The sequence below is a fragment of the Haliotis rufescens genome, unplaced genomic scaffold, assembly GCF_023055435.1.
Source record: "Haliotis rufescens isolate VD_foot unplaced genomic scaffold, xgHalRufe1.0.p SCAF_12, whole genome shotgun sequence".
In the NCBI taxonomy this organism is placed as follows: Eukaryota; Metazoa; Mollusca; class Gastropoda; order Lepetellida; family Haliotidae; genus Haliotis; species Haliotis rufescens.
The window spans coordinates 15,653,351-15,668,983 of record NW_025963802.1 but is presented as its reverse complement, the minus strand read 5'-3'; the positions used below and the strand labels follow the sequence as shown (position 1 = coordinate 15,668,983).

The window sequence follows — 15,633 nt, the reverse complement described above, 5'->3', positions numbered from 1 at the left end:
TCACAGGCAGTGGAAGTGGCGACTGCGTGACCTGGGTCAGCAAGTCGGGGTACCACGATCTGTTCGGCCACATGGGCGCGATCAGTAACATTCTACAGCGAACTCCTCGGAGCCGGCTTAGAATGTGTGGTATCAACGCTGTCGGCGGGTAAGCATAAGCGACCAAGCCCGTCCAGTCTAACGCGAGAGCATCGTGATCGATGGCCCTCGGGACCGGGACTGGTGATACAAACAACGGGAGTTGATTGTTGAACCGCGTTGCGAACAGGTCGACCATCGGACGACCCAAACGTTCGCACAGCCACTGAAACACTACTGGGTTCAGCATCCACTCTGTGGGGCTCGGATCCTGAGGCCTCGATAGAGCATCGGCAAGTACGTTCCGCACACCTGGGATGTGACGGGCGCGTATCTGGCACGGGACACTGTCCACCAGAGCGTAAAACTCGAACGTGAGATCGAGTAGCGAGTGACTGTGGGTTCCCCCCAGTTTGTTCACATAGGACACTACCGTCGTGTTGTCGGTCGCCAGCATGAGCCGGGCGTCGACGAGACGATGCTTCCAGTGATTGACTGCGTTGATCACTGCCTTGAACTCGAGACAAGTGATGTGAAGACCTAGTTCGTCTAAGCACCACAGCCCCGAGCTCACCTCCCCCTTTAGATGGGCGCCCCAGCCCACTAGAGAGGCGTCTGTATACAGGGTCAACGTGGCCCGGTAGGGCCGCATAGAGACTCCTGATAAGACAATGTAAGGGACCGTCCACCACTCCAGATGCGGTCGGAGCCGATCCGGGAGGGCGACGGTCGCACTGTTCACCTCCGTTGCTAACAACTGGATTAAAAACCGTTGCAGCGGGCGGAGTTGGAGACGACCCCGTGCGGTGCAGTCCTGGGCTGATACAAGTAGCCCTAACAGCTGTTCCCAAAAGTGAACAGTCTGTTGCACCGCTAAGACTTTGGCAATCATCGCCTGAATTTTGTGCCACCGGTCTGGGGGAACAAAGAGGCGATGGGACACCGTGTTGAACCGACCTCCGATGAACAGCAAGTTCTGAGAAGGGGTTAACTCGCTCTTGGGGAGATTGATAATCCACCCAAATTGCTCCAAGAGCCGACGTGCGAAATCGAGATGGCGTGACAGGGTGTCCGTCATTCGATTTGCTACTAGCGAGTCGTCCAGGTACGCGAAGTACCGGACACCCCTCCTGTGGAGGAACCCCACTATGGGGGTGGTTAACCGGGTGAACAGCCAGGGAGCGGACGTGTGAATCATTCTGAGTTCGGCACTGTCCTACTTGGGAACGAGAAATATCCTGGAGTAAAACCCCGGTGTTATTTCTGGTAGAGCTAACTCCCGTACTGCCCCTTCTCCACCAACCTGCCGATGGCATCGGCGAGGATGGGAAGATCGGTTTCCGAATCGAAACCTGCCAACGGGGCAACGGTGAGCGGCGGATTCGCTTTGAGATCAAGCCGATAGCCGTACCGAATCGTGTTGACCACTCCCAGTAAGTCTGGAGTCTGGCTCCCACTGGGGAAGGAGAGGGGGCCCTGACAGGTTGCGACAGGCGCAACTGTCCAGGGCCAAGTGACTCGGGTTCGCCTAAGGGCCAACCGAAGTTGGCGCTGTCGGCATACGAACCCCTCCAATGAGAGTCACCTGGAGGGGCCCTTGCCGTCCGTCGACGACTTGGGCTTCCCCCAGTTCCCCGTCTTCCCGCGAAAGGGCAGCTGATTGCCCATACCGGAGCCCTCAGGGCAGGGCTACTTCCCAGAGGAAAAAGAACCCGACCCCTTAGACCTACCGGCCGCAACAGCCTGGGGCGCGCTCCGGTTAGGAGCGGCACCCAGGCGCCTATGCAGGGACCCAACAAGAGCAAGTGTGTGCCGAGAGTCCTCGGCAACGTACTCCAGGGAAGCATTTAAACTGAGCAGGCAGTTGTAAATGCGCTGGTCACGGTCCGTGGGAGAACCTTCGATCAGACGGGCCGCTGCAGCCAAGTAAGTGTCTCCGTGAGACATGGAGTGCCGAGCGAGGGCGTCCAGCTGGTGCAAGGTAGCTTGCGTTACCGTAGCAGCCGGTGGGGCACGGACACCCAACCGCTCAACATGGGCCTCCGCGGTAGGACCAGCCTCCACGACGTCGGAGGCAACGGGAGACCCCGACCGGAGGCCGCCGCGAAGGCGTTCTCCAAGGAAGGCTTGAAACCGCGCAGCAAGGTTGATGCGGGGAAAGCCGTGTCGGAAGACTCATCGTATACCTCGGAGGAACCCACAGTCGTGGATTCCCTGCGGTACCGGCCGGGGCATGTCCTCAAAGAGGTCATAAACCATGGCCACGCGGTCCTAAACCGATAGCGGGAGCAACGGTTCGGGGGAAGGACCGGTGACCACGGGAGCCGCCGCCGTACCGGTGGACCCCGCGTCCGACCCCGCGGCCACCGAAGTGGCCGGGGACGGAACAGCCAGTGGCCTATCCTGAGATAAGGCCGCCAGCTTGGAGTCCACAAGTTATGCAAGTAATGCAGCGACGGAATCCCCGGACAGCACACGGGCCGCCAAGAGATCCGCCGCTTTACCGGTGGACCCCGCGTCCGACCCCGCGGCCACCGAAGAGGCCGGGGACGGAACAGCCAGCGGCCTATCTTGCGATAAGGCCGCCAGCTTGGAATCCACAAGTTTCGACAACAATGCGGCGACAGAATCCCCAGACAGCCCGAGGGCCGCAAGGGGATCCGCCGCAGCCGAGGAGGTGGTACCCGCACGGGGACCCCGACCGGACGAACCGGCCACCACAGGGGTGGAGACGGACTGTACATACAGCCGGTACCGCTCAAAATCTGCAGGCCCCAGACCTTCGCACAGGATGCACCGGGTGTCCCCGCAAGGAACCCTGCACCGCGGGCAACGATCGTGGGGATCCCGGGACGACAAAAACTTTCTGCACACCCCATAACTCCGAGGAGCAGGGGTAGAGGGGGTGGATACTGGGGACATATCCATGTCAGACATTGATTGTTTGCTATAAACAAAGAACAAAACATGGTTACAACGCACGCACCACAATGATTCACAAACGAACATTTTCACAAGAAAATAAACGAGCAATGTGAACATATAACATACACATATAACTTTTATTAAAGAAATAAGTTATGTTAACCCCCAAAACATACAAGAACAGGGGAAACGTAAAACACAACGTGCATACGCAAACCCCGCAAGTATATAGAAAAAAGGGCGGGAAAATTTTTCCGTTTGGCAGGAAAATTATAACCAAGTGTAGCTACCGCAACGCCCCATAAAAGCACAGTTTATTAGAGAATAAACTATAATAAATATCACCAAATCTTCAAGGAACGCTTCAGCAGGAGAAAACACGTCTTGCTAAGCAGACGAAGGAGACAAGAGTGAAGGGTGTCACATGGCAGCTAGGTGGCTACGCACGTGCTGCATGAGGTAATTGAGATCTCTGTGGTAGATTTCGCTATAGCAGCAGTTGTGGGAGACAACAGCCTCGGTATAACAGTGGTAACGTATTACTTAATGTAATACATTTAATTTCTCAATTACCGTATTTTCTTGAGTACAGTGCACACCCATGTATAATGCGCACCCCCCTCTAGCGGGTTCAATATTTTGGAAAAAAAGAAATTTGAATATTATGCGCAGAAAAAAATTACACTGTACCCTTTCAGCGAAGTCCGGCACACGAACGGGTGATGAGAAACTTCGTCAGTACAAATTCGAAATTTGAGATAAAAAATCACCAGACATGTTTATTTACCGTTTAAATAGTATTTATTGTTCTGCTAGGCATTGTTTTATATCCCGGGATTAAGATTACCTTGTGTATTTTCTCGTAAACTAAGCCGGAAACAGCAATCAGCTGTACACACGTTTTCTTGGAATCGACCGGTGATTCGGTCAAGACACACCCAATGATATAACTTAATAGGATTTTAAATGCAAGGATCGGCAAAAATTGTATATGAAACTATTTTTTTTATCAAGAATAATATATTCCATTATTTTCTTAATTATATGCAGCCTTTACTAAACATATTTAAAATAGATAATAACCCTAAGCGAAGCAGCTGATCGCTATTCCCGGGTATTATTTTTTACATGGACCCAGTCTGACCAGTCACCGTCAAGGCTCACGCGCACGTTATCGCGAGAATTTCATGTTGACATAGAATCGTCAAACAAAAACAAATATGACTTTTAACGAGTCAAAGAATGTCATTTATGATATATGTATCCATTCTCTGTCAACTAAAGTTCGTTTCAAGACGTCAATAGCGGTATTCTGACCGTGGTTGCTGTTAATAACGGTGAGTTGTGCGATCTTCCGATCGCTTCACACACGATTTCGCCGAAATTAATAAAAACAATATTAAAAGGAATACTCAAGAAAATACGGTATTCTCACTTTATACAAATAATAATTGTCTTTGACGACATGAATCTTAAACTCAGATTGTTCATCGCTAAAAATGCGATGTAACGTGCGTATTGTTGAAACACTGAGTCTCCGGAGAAGTGAATTGCCATTTTTCTGTAATGTCATTTTACCAAAATAGAATTCTTTGATATTTATCGATTATTGATCGATATGTGACTACCGATAATCGATCTGAGTAATCCATATCGATAACCAGCCCTACTAACTACAGCAGTATCTCAATGGGTGAGTCAAAAGTGTGCTTCATTCAGAAAAGGCCCCTGCCTAGTATTGATCATCCTTGTCTTACCTCTGCCTTGAGGTATTTCGTCAGAATCTTCTCAGCCAAGGCCATTCTCTTTTCATCTGGAGCCAACTCATATTCACTCTGCAACATTAAAACACCATTATCATAAATCTAATCTAAAAAACTGGAGTATCTCACACTCCTGAGTCCTCATAAGTTGAGGAGGGAAACAAATCAGACATATAAGACTGCGGGAATGTACAACATGTATGATGGAATAATGTGAAAGCAGTGTGTAAATGCATCATGGTTGGGAGCACCAGGTACTCTCTGTTATCATGTCTCAGTCTTTATAAAAGAGCCCACCTGCCACACTGGGGAGACTAGCAAATTTTCATCCACACTTAACTTTCACGATGATAATCATCTTTGGTTAACCAGGGTACTCTTCACCATTATTATGATGATAAATACCATAGCTTTGATCTGAGCCTGAACAACTTATGTCCAAGCAAAATTCTGTGGGCAGCCCCTGATATAGTGTTAATTTGTTTGTTGTTTAATACCACACTCAGCAATAGTCCAGCTATATGGCAATAGTCTGTAAATAATCAAGTCTAGACCAGACAATCCAGTGACTGACATCATGAGCATTGATCAATGCAATTGGGATAAGATGACATACAAAAACAAGTCAGTGAGCCTGACCACCTGATCCCATTAGTCGCCTCTTATGACAAGCTGAATTTGCCTTTTAAGGCAAGAACGGGTTGTTGTAGACCTATTCTAACCCAGATCTTCACAGGTCCCTCTGATATAAGAGATGGACATGCCGACATCACTTACCAAACAAAGCTATGGCAGCTTATATGGGTTCTGGATTTCAATGTAATAGAATGGAGATCTTATACACTGTACAATCAAGTACTACTGAGGATATAAACAAATTCATCTGTGGGGTTTCATCACAGCTAGTACAGGTCATATACTTTTCATAAAATAGATTTTGTTTGTTTGTTGTTGAACTCTGCACTCAGCAATATTCCAGCTATATGTGGCGCTGAGTAAATGTCTGTAATGTCTAATGTCTGAGTAATGTCTGTAAACAATCAAGTCTGGACCAGACAATCCAGTGATTGACATCATGAGCATCGATTCACACAATTGGGAAACGCTGACATGTATGAACCAAGTCAGCGAAACTGACCACCCGATCCCATTAGTAGCCTCTTATTCATAAAATAGAACCTCTATTACCATGATTACGTCCGATCACTACAAACTACAAACACTGAAACACAAATGCCCTAATTCAACAATGTTTATTTTTTCACAGCAAGAGGCAATCCATTTCTATCCTATCCTGTCAAATCAATATGGGATATGCATGTATTAGGATCACTTGCCTGCCCCTTAAACCATCACTGGATGATACACGCCTGAACATGCTGAAAGATGCTAATAAGCTAATAACCAGTACAGCACTTTTAACTTGGATAGAATGAATCAGGTTATCTCTACTTCAGTAAACTATGGTGACATCATGCTGTAGATTACAGGATATGAGCAGTTCTTTGATGTACTTTATCTGTTTTGAGTGGAGCTGGGAATACCAGTGAAATCATGCCGCCACTAACGACTGCTCTCACAGTTTCAGAATGCACGGCATGGAAGTCCAATATAACATCCACTTATCAACTTTGGTATTGGCAGCCGTGCCCAGTCAGGGTATAGGGGGCATCTCAAACTATTTCATATTTGCGTAATCAGTACTATATGAAAGGCATACATGTTTTCAAAGGTTTGTTTGTTGTATTAAATAATCATTGACAACTTGCATCAGCATAATCTCTCTGGTATTTATATAATGATCTGTGGTATCAGTTTCCACACTAATGAGAATTCTTAATGGACTTAAAAGATATGAGAGCTTGCAAAGTGTAACATCTTAGTGTTGACACGTTAAGCATTTTCAGTATATAGATATATGTCTACAAAAATATGTTGTCTGGTGGCATATTAACATCAAGATCCATCCACATTAATAACGTACATTTTTCTCCCAAAACCACTATATTCAAAAACCAAAACGCTGATGTGATTCATTTCAACACTTGTCAGCATTTTTGATACTTAAAATAACACTGGTAACACATCTAATTTAATGCCCTTTTTCTTTTCTGCAGTTTACTCTGTGACAATATTTAAACGAAATACAAGGCACTTTTAAATGACCAGGTCTAGTCAGTCACTTACCAATCAGACTCTCAGACAAGAGGAAAAGAATAATTATAAACAAGACAAAGTTAATCGTTCCCTTCCCAAACATTACAAACATAATGTTATCATGGTGACACAGAAGCACTTCCTCCCTGCTCCACAGCCTTTAACACTGGTGATGACACACTATTTTATTTCAAACTTATGTAAAACAACATTAGCAGCATTAACCGTCAAAAAAAAATCGTCAGGCTTTGAGACAGTCCCCATAGTAGCCTGAGCATCAAGTATGGTGGATATAAACACAGCCAGACCAAAGTTGGTTAGGATAGACGGGGCCACCCTTGCCTAATGATGACGGATGTCTTCTTAACAGGTACTAGAGCCATGATTACTTGCTTGATGGGGGAAATAAATTTCCATGGTTTGTAGTAATTACTAACACAAAGTGGGCTTGCAAGAAATGGAACAAATTTCTCCCGATTCTTTGATGTCAGAGATTTTGTGATTGGTTGTAAAATAGTCAGGTCAATTTTTCTGCTTCCCCTGCCTGTAGACAGATGATGGTCATAACCTGATAATGTCATAACAACCAGGCATGATCTTGGGGGATGGGAAATAAATGTACACAGTAGTAGTGTTGTGTTGGACACATTTCTAACATTTTTCCTTCAACTTCAAGCAAAGTGTCTGTTCCTTTGCAATATTCCAGCCAAATCACGGTGGTCTTTAAATAATAAAGTCTGGACCAGACAATCCAGTGATTGACATCATGCACATCGATCTACACAAATCAGAAACAATGACATGCGTCAGCCAAGTTTGAGAACCTGACCACACGATCCCATTAGTCTCCTTTTTTAAAACAAGCATAGTCGCCTTTTGCGGTAATAATTACACGTGTGCATATTTTACAAACGTATGTATATTTGCATGGGTACACAAAGTTTCATGCCAACAGGGCATTAGTCAACTCTAATGTCACCCATGGGGTACTAACCCTGACTGGACACATATTGTGTTCAAAGATAATGACAGGCAGTGTATGAATTACTTCCCAAACTTCACTGACCAGTTTGAACAAAAACTGTTAAATGCCCTCATCATATTTGACAAGCCCCACTTTGTGGCTACAGTGATGCTGAGTCAACATTTTCGTTAAGACAAACCGCATGTGAAACCAGGTACACATGCACTGATTCTAGTAATATAGCCGCACAGGACAAAGTGACCATTTCAAAAATATGATTAAACCTTGAAATCCCACAGCAATCCATAAACATCGTAAAAAATGGATATCAACCATTTCAACCAGGCAACTAAACTCAAAAATTTACTAGTCTGGATAAAATATTGCTCTTGTAATGTTAAAACAATTGGAAAATTGGGAAATTTGTACTAGCCTGCACAAAAATGTTCTTGCCCCAGCTAGCAGGCGAGTGTTACAGTCTAATCCTGTATCAACATTGAAAAAGTACTCGAAAATAGAAGTTCCATAACAATGTGCAACGACCTCATCGACCAGAAATGGGCTTCAAACATTGTACCCTTGCACCATGTGCACAGAATCGAACCTTGGCCTTTAGCGTAACTAGCGAATAAATTTAACCATCAGGCTACCCCCATCACTACAACTAGACTGTGTATATATAAAACTTTATTTTAGTATATCAAGGAAAGTTTTAGAGTCAATAAATTAAGATTAGTCGAGGAAACACAACATTTCTTTTCCTTTTATGCTGTACAATATTTCAAATGTATCACAACCATGGCATTCGATCGTTACTTGTTGTCTACCCTGTGTCTCTTCTATTGAACACTGTGAGACATAGTGGCTTGGGGATGATTCAAGATTCAGCTGTACAATAGAGCCTGATGTAAAATAATGTTGAATTGCCAAGCCCCACATGGGATGGATGCTACATACAGAAGATCACAAGGTCAAAAGTAATATCACTGCAAATATCCCACTTGCATGATTGTACAAGATTTGAATAATGCTTTCAGTAAGAGGCCTATTGTTAGACAGGTACATAAATGGAATGAACTGCACTAAACACTGACGATCGAGATTGAACTCCATTTGTTTCTCTTGATCCTAACAGTAAAGTTAGCATGCACTGGGGAGATGACACAACAACTGGCTAACGTTTAGGAAATTATACCATTAACTTGCTGACCTCAAGTCAAATCAAGCAAGATCCTTACTAAATTGACTCAGCAGATTGAAAGCTTTTCAAATTAATTTTGAAAACAAAACTGAAAGTGATGCATAGAACTTGACTTGTTATTCAGAAGCAAGAAGCATTTCATCAGTACTAGCTTTCAGCGAAACACAAAATAAACTTTGGCAACAAACAACAGCTGCATTTGTCAATCAGAAACTTTCAGAAAACATGTGGAAATACATTTCAATCTTATTTCCTAAAGAAATATGTGCCTCTTTACACAGCAACACAACTGACACCATCAAGTGATTATTTGCACAGACAAGCTGGGCTTCATTTCAATTCCAATATTACCATGGTTAATGAAAATAATAAAAACCTTCACAAGGCAGCCCTCACACAATCATGTGAAAAGATAGAGATCTATAACTCAAGTGTCAGTGGAAAAGAAAAATGTGTCATAAAGAAGGGGATCAACTATCTCATGGGAGCCATTGGAAGATGGATTTCGATAGTTGTATATTTTACTCCCTTCAACTGTTCGGAGATGTCCAAGTAATGAACGGAGTAATTCTTTTAAAATTACAACCAAGCCCGTTTTGGGACCATCAGTTTTCAAAACTAAACCAAAATAAAACGGATTAAACCAATTCCATAAAGTTGTAACACGAAAACCGAGCAAACGTATAATGAAAGACAAAGGCTCCTTCTCATAATCCTTATGTAAAAATAAAGGGGTCTCAGATTAAAATTCAACAGCCACGAAAGACCTCAACATGTGATAATCATGAAATGGGAAAGGTAACCCTTCAGGCCATAAAGACCAACAAGAGATAAAAACATCAAAATCAATCATAACAGAAGACATAAAACCCAATGTTCCAAAGACAATGAAAAAGATGGGCACATGAGCATAACATACATCATCGCGAACAATGTCACATGACCAGTCAGGCAAGGAAAGCTGGAGAATGCAGCCTCAAAATTGTCTCAAGGAGATCTGCAAGTAGCTCCTGAACACTGTTACATGACCAGGACAAGATAAGGGATGCAAGAGATGTGCACTAAATCCTATGTATCTTTGGCACACTGTCACATGATTAGCACAGTAGCAGGGTGAGAGAAACAAGTACTACACCACCGTGGCATGGCAGCAAAATGGGGCAGCGGCAGCAACAGCAGCAAGCCCATCAAGAGAAGTATTGATCCTCTTCTACTCCCTCAGTCCCTAGCTGGCAATCACATCACTCTCATGGGGCATGGCATTTAAAACCAAACACAAATGGGTGTCAAAAAATTCCTTCATGTTGCATTTTATGAGTTCTCTATGAGCATTATGCAAACGAGACCTACTTTGATCCCAATCAAATGGGTTGGCTATGATGGACTAGACCTATTCTCAGAGTAGTCTTGGTCACACAAGACATTGCCTCAATTAGTTAGTTAGATGTCAGAAAGATTCCCATCCAAGTAACAAGATAGTAATTCTGGAGCTAGTAGCACCAGAAGTTTTGTTAGCCATTGTACTCCTATTCTCACGACCTAGATCCATGTCAGGATATCCACTGGTCTGTATAAAAAAAGACAAAACCTTTTACAAGATTGGCATAATTACAAGTGCAAACTGTGATCTTACTGTTTGAATGAAAAAATATATTCCACATGGATTTGCATTTTAAAGCACTTGACATCTGCAATATCAATAGACACCAAAACAATACATACCTGCATACCAATTATAAGACATAGTGGAAAACACACCATGACACTTATCAATACCACAATGATGTTTGCAGGATCATGACAACACTTCATTTCCAAGTAATGGGGGTGACTAACGGGATCGGGTGGTCAGGCTCACTGACTTGGTTGATGCATGTCATCGTATCCCAATTGCGTGGATCAATGCTCATGATGTAGATCACTGGATTGTCTAGTCCAGACTCAATTATTTACAGACCGCCGTCATATATTGAATATTGCTGAGTGCGGTGTTAAACAACAAACATCATCATCATCATCATCATCCAAGTGATGGCTTTCTTCCATTAAAATTCAGATACCTAGGCCAAGACATCTACGGTTGTGCTGGAGTGATTTATCAAAGGATCAACCAATCAATCGATCTAGAAGGTCAGAATTATATTAGAACATAACATGAGTCAAAAATAAAGTCAAGACTGCACTTTAGTGGCTGCAACTTGAATGGTCCTTAGGAATTCATAGCTGTACACAGTTAAAAATACAACTCCCATGAGAGGTCACAACCATGCTTATAGCGCTAACGCTGACTCACTACAGTATTAAGTGTCTCTAATAGCCCTGTTTTATGCCTGTGTTTATGATCCTTCATAAAATAAAGTTTATATTGCACCTCCCATAATCGTATCACTTAAAAACATGACTGACATGAACTATTATAAGATTGCAGTAAATAGAAGACACCTTGTATCTTGTCAGGAAGAGAAAGTTGACAGGCGATGCACATGTCAAGGTGAACCTTATCTCAGTCGTGTTATGTTGACCAATCACTGTGAGTCTGAATACAGGGTGTTTTTGGTTACTTCAGCCAAAATTAGTTTGTATTGGTTACATTTTTTTTGTCAATGCTACACATTTCAACTTAAATGATTACAGCTTAGTTTAATAAATATATAACAAGAAAACAGCGTTATCACTATCCCCCATCAAGGGGCACATTAGAATGTTGTTTGTTCATACAGTAGTGAATATAAACTATAAATAAGTCATATAAAGCCTTAAAAAGAGATAGACACTAAGACTTTTTGTCAGATAAATGTGAAATTAATAAACAAAAGGCCCCTTCTCTAGAAAAAAATACCTTGATCTTGATAAGTATCTCTTAGATAAGCTAACTTCATTAGTTTCTGAAAAAACCTGTCCCCACTGCCAGCGTCAGAAATTGGCACTGGTCCTATAGTCCTTGCCAAACTGCCCATTCATGCAACTGTAGTAGTTTCCTGAGAAAACTTGTGCCCATTGCACAAGGTGCCCAGGTGATGGTAACATCTGCTTGTTTTATCCACAATTACAGGCTACAATGATCTTCGTTGTCTTTGCTAGTTTCATTTAATGTTATTCATAATTTTGTTCATGTGATACGACTCAATATGAACTAAATAACCAGCCTGGAAGCTTTGCTTGCTGGAACCTTCTTGATCGTAGCATGTTTCGTTACCAATCGACAAATTTATCTTGTTTGGAGAAAATAAGTGATTACAATTGATTATTGATCTATGTTGGTTGGTTGGTTTGTTGTTTAACGCCTCACTCAGCAATATTCCAGCTATATGACGGCGGTCTGTAAATAATCGAGTCTGGATCAGACAATCCAGTGATTAATATCATGAGCATCGATCCATGCAATTGGGTTCGATGACATGCATCAACCAAGTCAGCGAGCCTGACCACCCGATTCTGTTAGACGCCTTTTACGACAAGCATAGTCACCTTTTATGGCAAGCATGGGTTGCTGAAGACCTTTTCTACCCCGGATCTTAACGGGTCTAAGACCTTATTGTCAATATGAATATGCTGGGGGATAGCCAGCCCTAATACATGGGTATCCAGGCCATCCTAAATAAAGACATTACACTGGCTGTAAGACTATTTAAATTAAATACATGAGGTTTGAGTTGAGATTCGGCCCATCATCACAATTATAATCAAGAAAGGTAAACTCCACAACCACATTTACAACTGCTTCCTCCTCTAAATCATCATCATAATTATAATGATCATACCAACCAACGTTTCTTAAATTGATGTGGTACTTCTGGCAAACATTAATATCTCTGGCACATGGTATGATTACCTTCACAGGTGGGAAAATCTGTGTTTTAATACTGTTGGTGATCTTCTTGCATTGAAACAACATCTGAAGACGTATATGTTAACATGTAGCACGTGGCGAGTACCTCCCACGAGAACAGCAATCTCTTTCTACTGCTGTAATGCCAATCTTTCATGTCTCGTATCTCTATATATAAGCTATTCCTCAAGTAGATACACAAACACTTCAAAAAGCTAATGATTAATTACACATGCTTGCAGTATTACATTCATAGTGATACATGAACACTGAAGTTTTATGATCATAATGATGGAAAAGTACATGTTACAGCCTGTCAGCTTAATGTGGGAGAAAAGCCCAAAGTGATTCTTAAGTAATTGTTTGCATTATTTCAACTGAATCAAGAAATGATTTATCGTTTATTTTTCGCGATATTTCAATATTTATTATGTCTGAATGCTGGAAGGTAACTTTGAAGATGGGCAGGCAGGCTTTACAATTATTTCAACTACTGCCCTGGACAAAATGGAATATTGATAAATCTGTCTTTGTTTTAAATGTCCAAATTATTTCATGAACTATCAAGATTCCCAAGATTCTATTCATTAACACAGAGGCTTTTTGTGGCAATCTCACATTGACAACAAAAACATAAAGTTTACTAGCATCAGTCTGAGACTGGAGCTTCAAGCTAGTGGTGTAACAGAATATCATCAATTAGTGATGTCTTATCATATAGAGCATGTTGAACTTCTTTCAATATATATATGAGGATTAATTACATCAGATTCTTAAAGGGCAACAAGTAGTTATGATGTTTTAGTAACTTTTACCACCAATGACAGCGTTAGAAATGGCATAAGTCTAGTAGTCCTTGCCAAACTGCCCAAGAGTTAATGTTACCAAAGTATTAGTAGACATTTACCCTTTTTAAGGGCTTTGCTATATGTTATCATTATGACTAGTGGACTAAATCTGTTACTTTCAATCCCTGCTTACTACTAGAAGGGAACAAGAGTCGGCAAGCAATACCTAAGCTAGATCACACCTACAATGGGCTTGATGAACCGGTCAGTGACCCTTTTGTCTTGTAACATCTTTGTCTTTTAAGCTTTTGGAAAGTCCACATATATGCATATAGATACATTCTGAAATTGAAGCCAAAATCTAGGTTTTGGTAGAATGCAGGTTTTCAAGATGGACTGTAAACTCCCTTTTACAGCAATCAAACAGACAGTCAGCGCGGAATGGATGATTTGTCTGAAGTAGGCCATGTGGTGCCTGGACTTCTATAAATAGGGCCACTGCTTGGTAAACAGTGGTCAATCCTTCAGATTCTGTAACCTACAACTCTTTTCTCATAATAACATTTCATGATACCTGTTAATAATACAATTACATAGCTTACCCAAATTCTAAAATATTAAATTATTATCATCAGAATGTCATATACTACAACACTTATACATGTAATAATGTGCAACAGTGCAATAACTGAATAAATAGATTTAAAAATTATCAAAATTCAATTATCAAACTGATTTTTATTATGGCAACAATTTTGCATTTCCAAATTGAAAACTTTAGTTTTTGAAGATATGGAAGTCATAAAAATCCTAAAAAAATAAAAAATACCAAATGGTTACAGAGTAAACGTGTTAGGCACAAAAGAAAAGCAGCCATTATGAATTGTTTAAAGACTGATGTCATGAAGAATTTATGCAAAATGGATATTGATGTATTTAGCAATTTTCCAACATCACAAAATACAGGAAAAGCAGATGTATGCCCATGAGATAAGAGAGTGAGTTTTGGTTCAACACTGCTTTGAAAAGTCTTTCACTAAGTAGACACATATGTACGACATAGGTAGAACCCCCATGGGCGTTGACAAACCAAGAAGCTTAATCACAGCAAAAACTGGGATTCAAACCTACAATTGAAACTTTCTCACATGCCTAAGGGATGCAACTCTGCATAGTGAATTGTGGCACCGCAGACGACTTGGCCTGTGCCCCCCACTTCCACTCCCATGACATAAGTTCACATTGACAATACCTATGCCAAAGTGGACTAACAAGATACCTGCAATTCAAGGATGAAAACAACATACTGTTCATGTACTCACCACAGAATCCAGGAAGAAAATTATCCTAGCAAACACGGGCTTTTTTACACAGAACAATCGAAACAACTCCCTTCCTATAGGCTGTTGTTCAACCAAATACTTGTAAGTCATAGCTGAAAAAGATAGAAAAATCTGCTTGAAATACAAGAGTTGAGAAATAAGACAGAAAACAATGGAAAGTCATAAAAAGAGTAACAAGGCTCTATAGCTCATGCGACTTATGAAGAAATTCTTTTTAATACTTCAACTTTACTTTGGTACAAACATATATAGTGAGTTAACATGTTAAAGACAAATTGGTCCAAGGAAAAAAGAGAAAATATTTTCCCAACAGTTTACTTTCAATAGTAAACATGGTAAAGTTGCTCATTTTCAGAGACAAATTATGACAATTAGAGCAGTTACTTATTGACTAAAACTGAAGCTGCAAGGTCTAGTCAACCAGTCCATTATTAGTTGCATGTACCAGCAGTTGACTTGAAAAAATGTATGGGGGATTTGTTGACACTCTTTTCGTGACTTGGCCTGTTATTCGATTAGTAAGTATTGACATGACTGTTCAACATGTTCAACTCATAAAACTTCCCAGACAAAAATCATGGAAGT

The 15,633-nt window shown here is 41.7% G+C and overlaps 1 protein-coding gene across 1 annotated transcript in view; it reads right to left on the bottom strand.

Moving 5' to 3' along the window:
- Window positions 1–15,633, bottom strand: part of LOC124146082 (G protein-coupled receptor kinase 5-like) — a 47,781-nt gene that overhangs the window by 18,841 nt on the left and 13,307 nt on the right. Inside the window, exons 3-4 of the mRNA XM_046516151.2 lie at window positions 15,028–15,140; window positions 4,761–4,838 (exon numbers count right to left, since the gene is read on the bottom strand). Coding sequence (XP_046372107.1) covers window positions 4,761–4,838; window positions 15,028–15,140 — 191 coding nt within the window. The remainder of the gene's footprint in view (window positions 1–4,760; window positions 4,839–15,027; window positions 15,141–15,633) is intronic.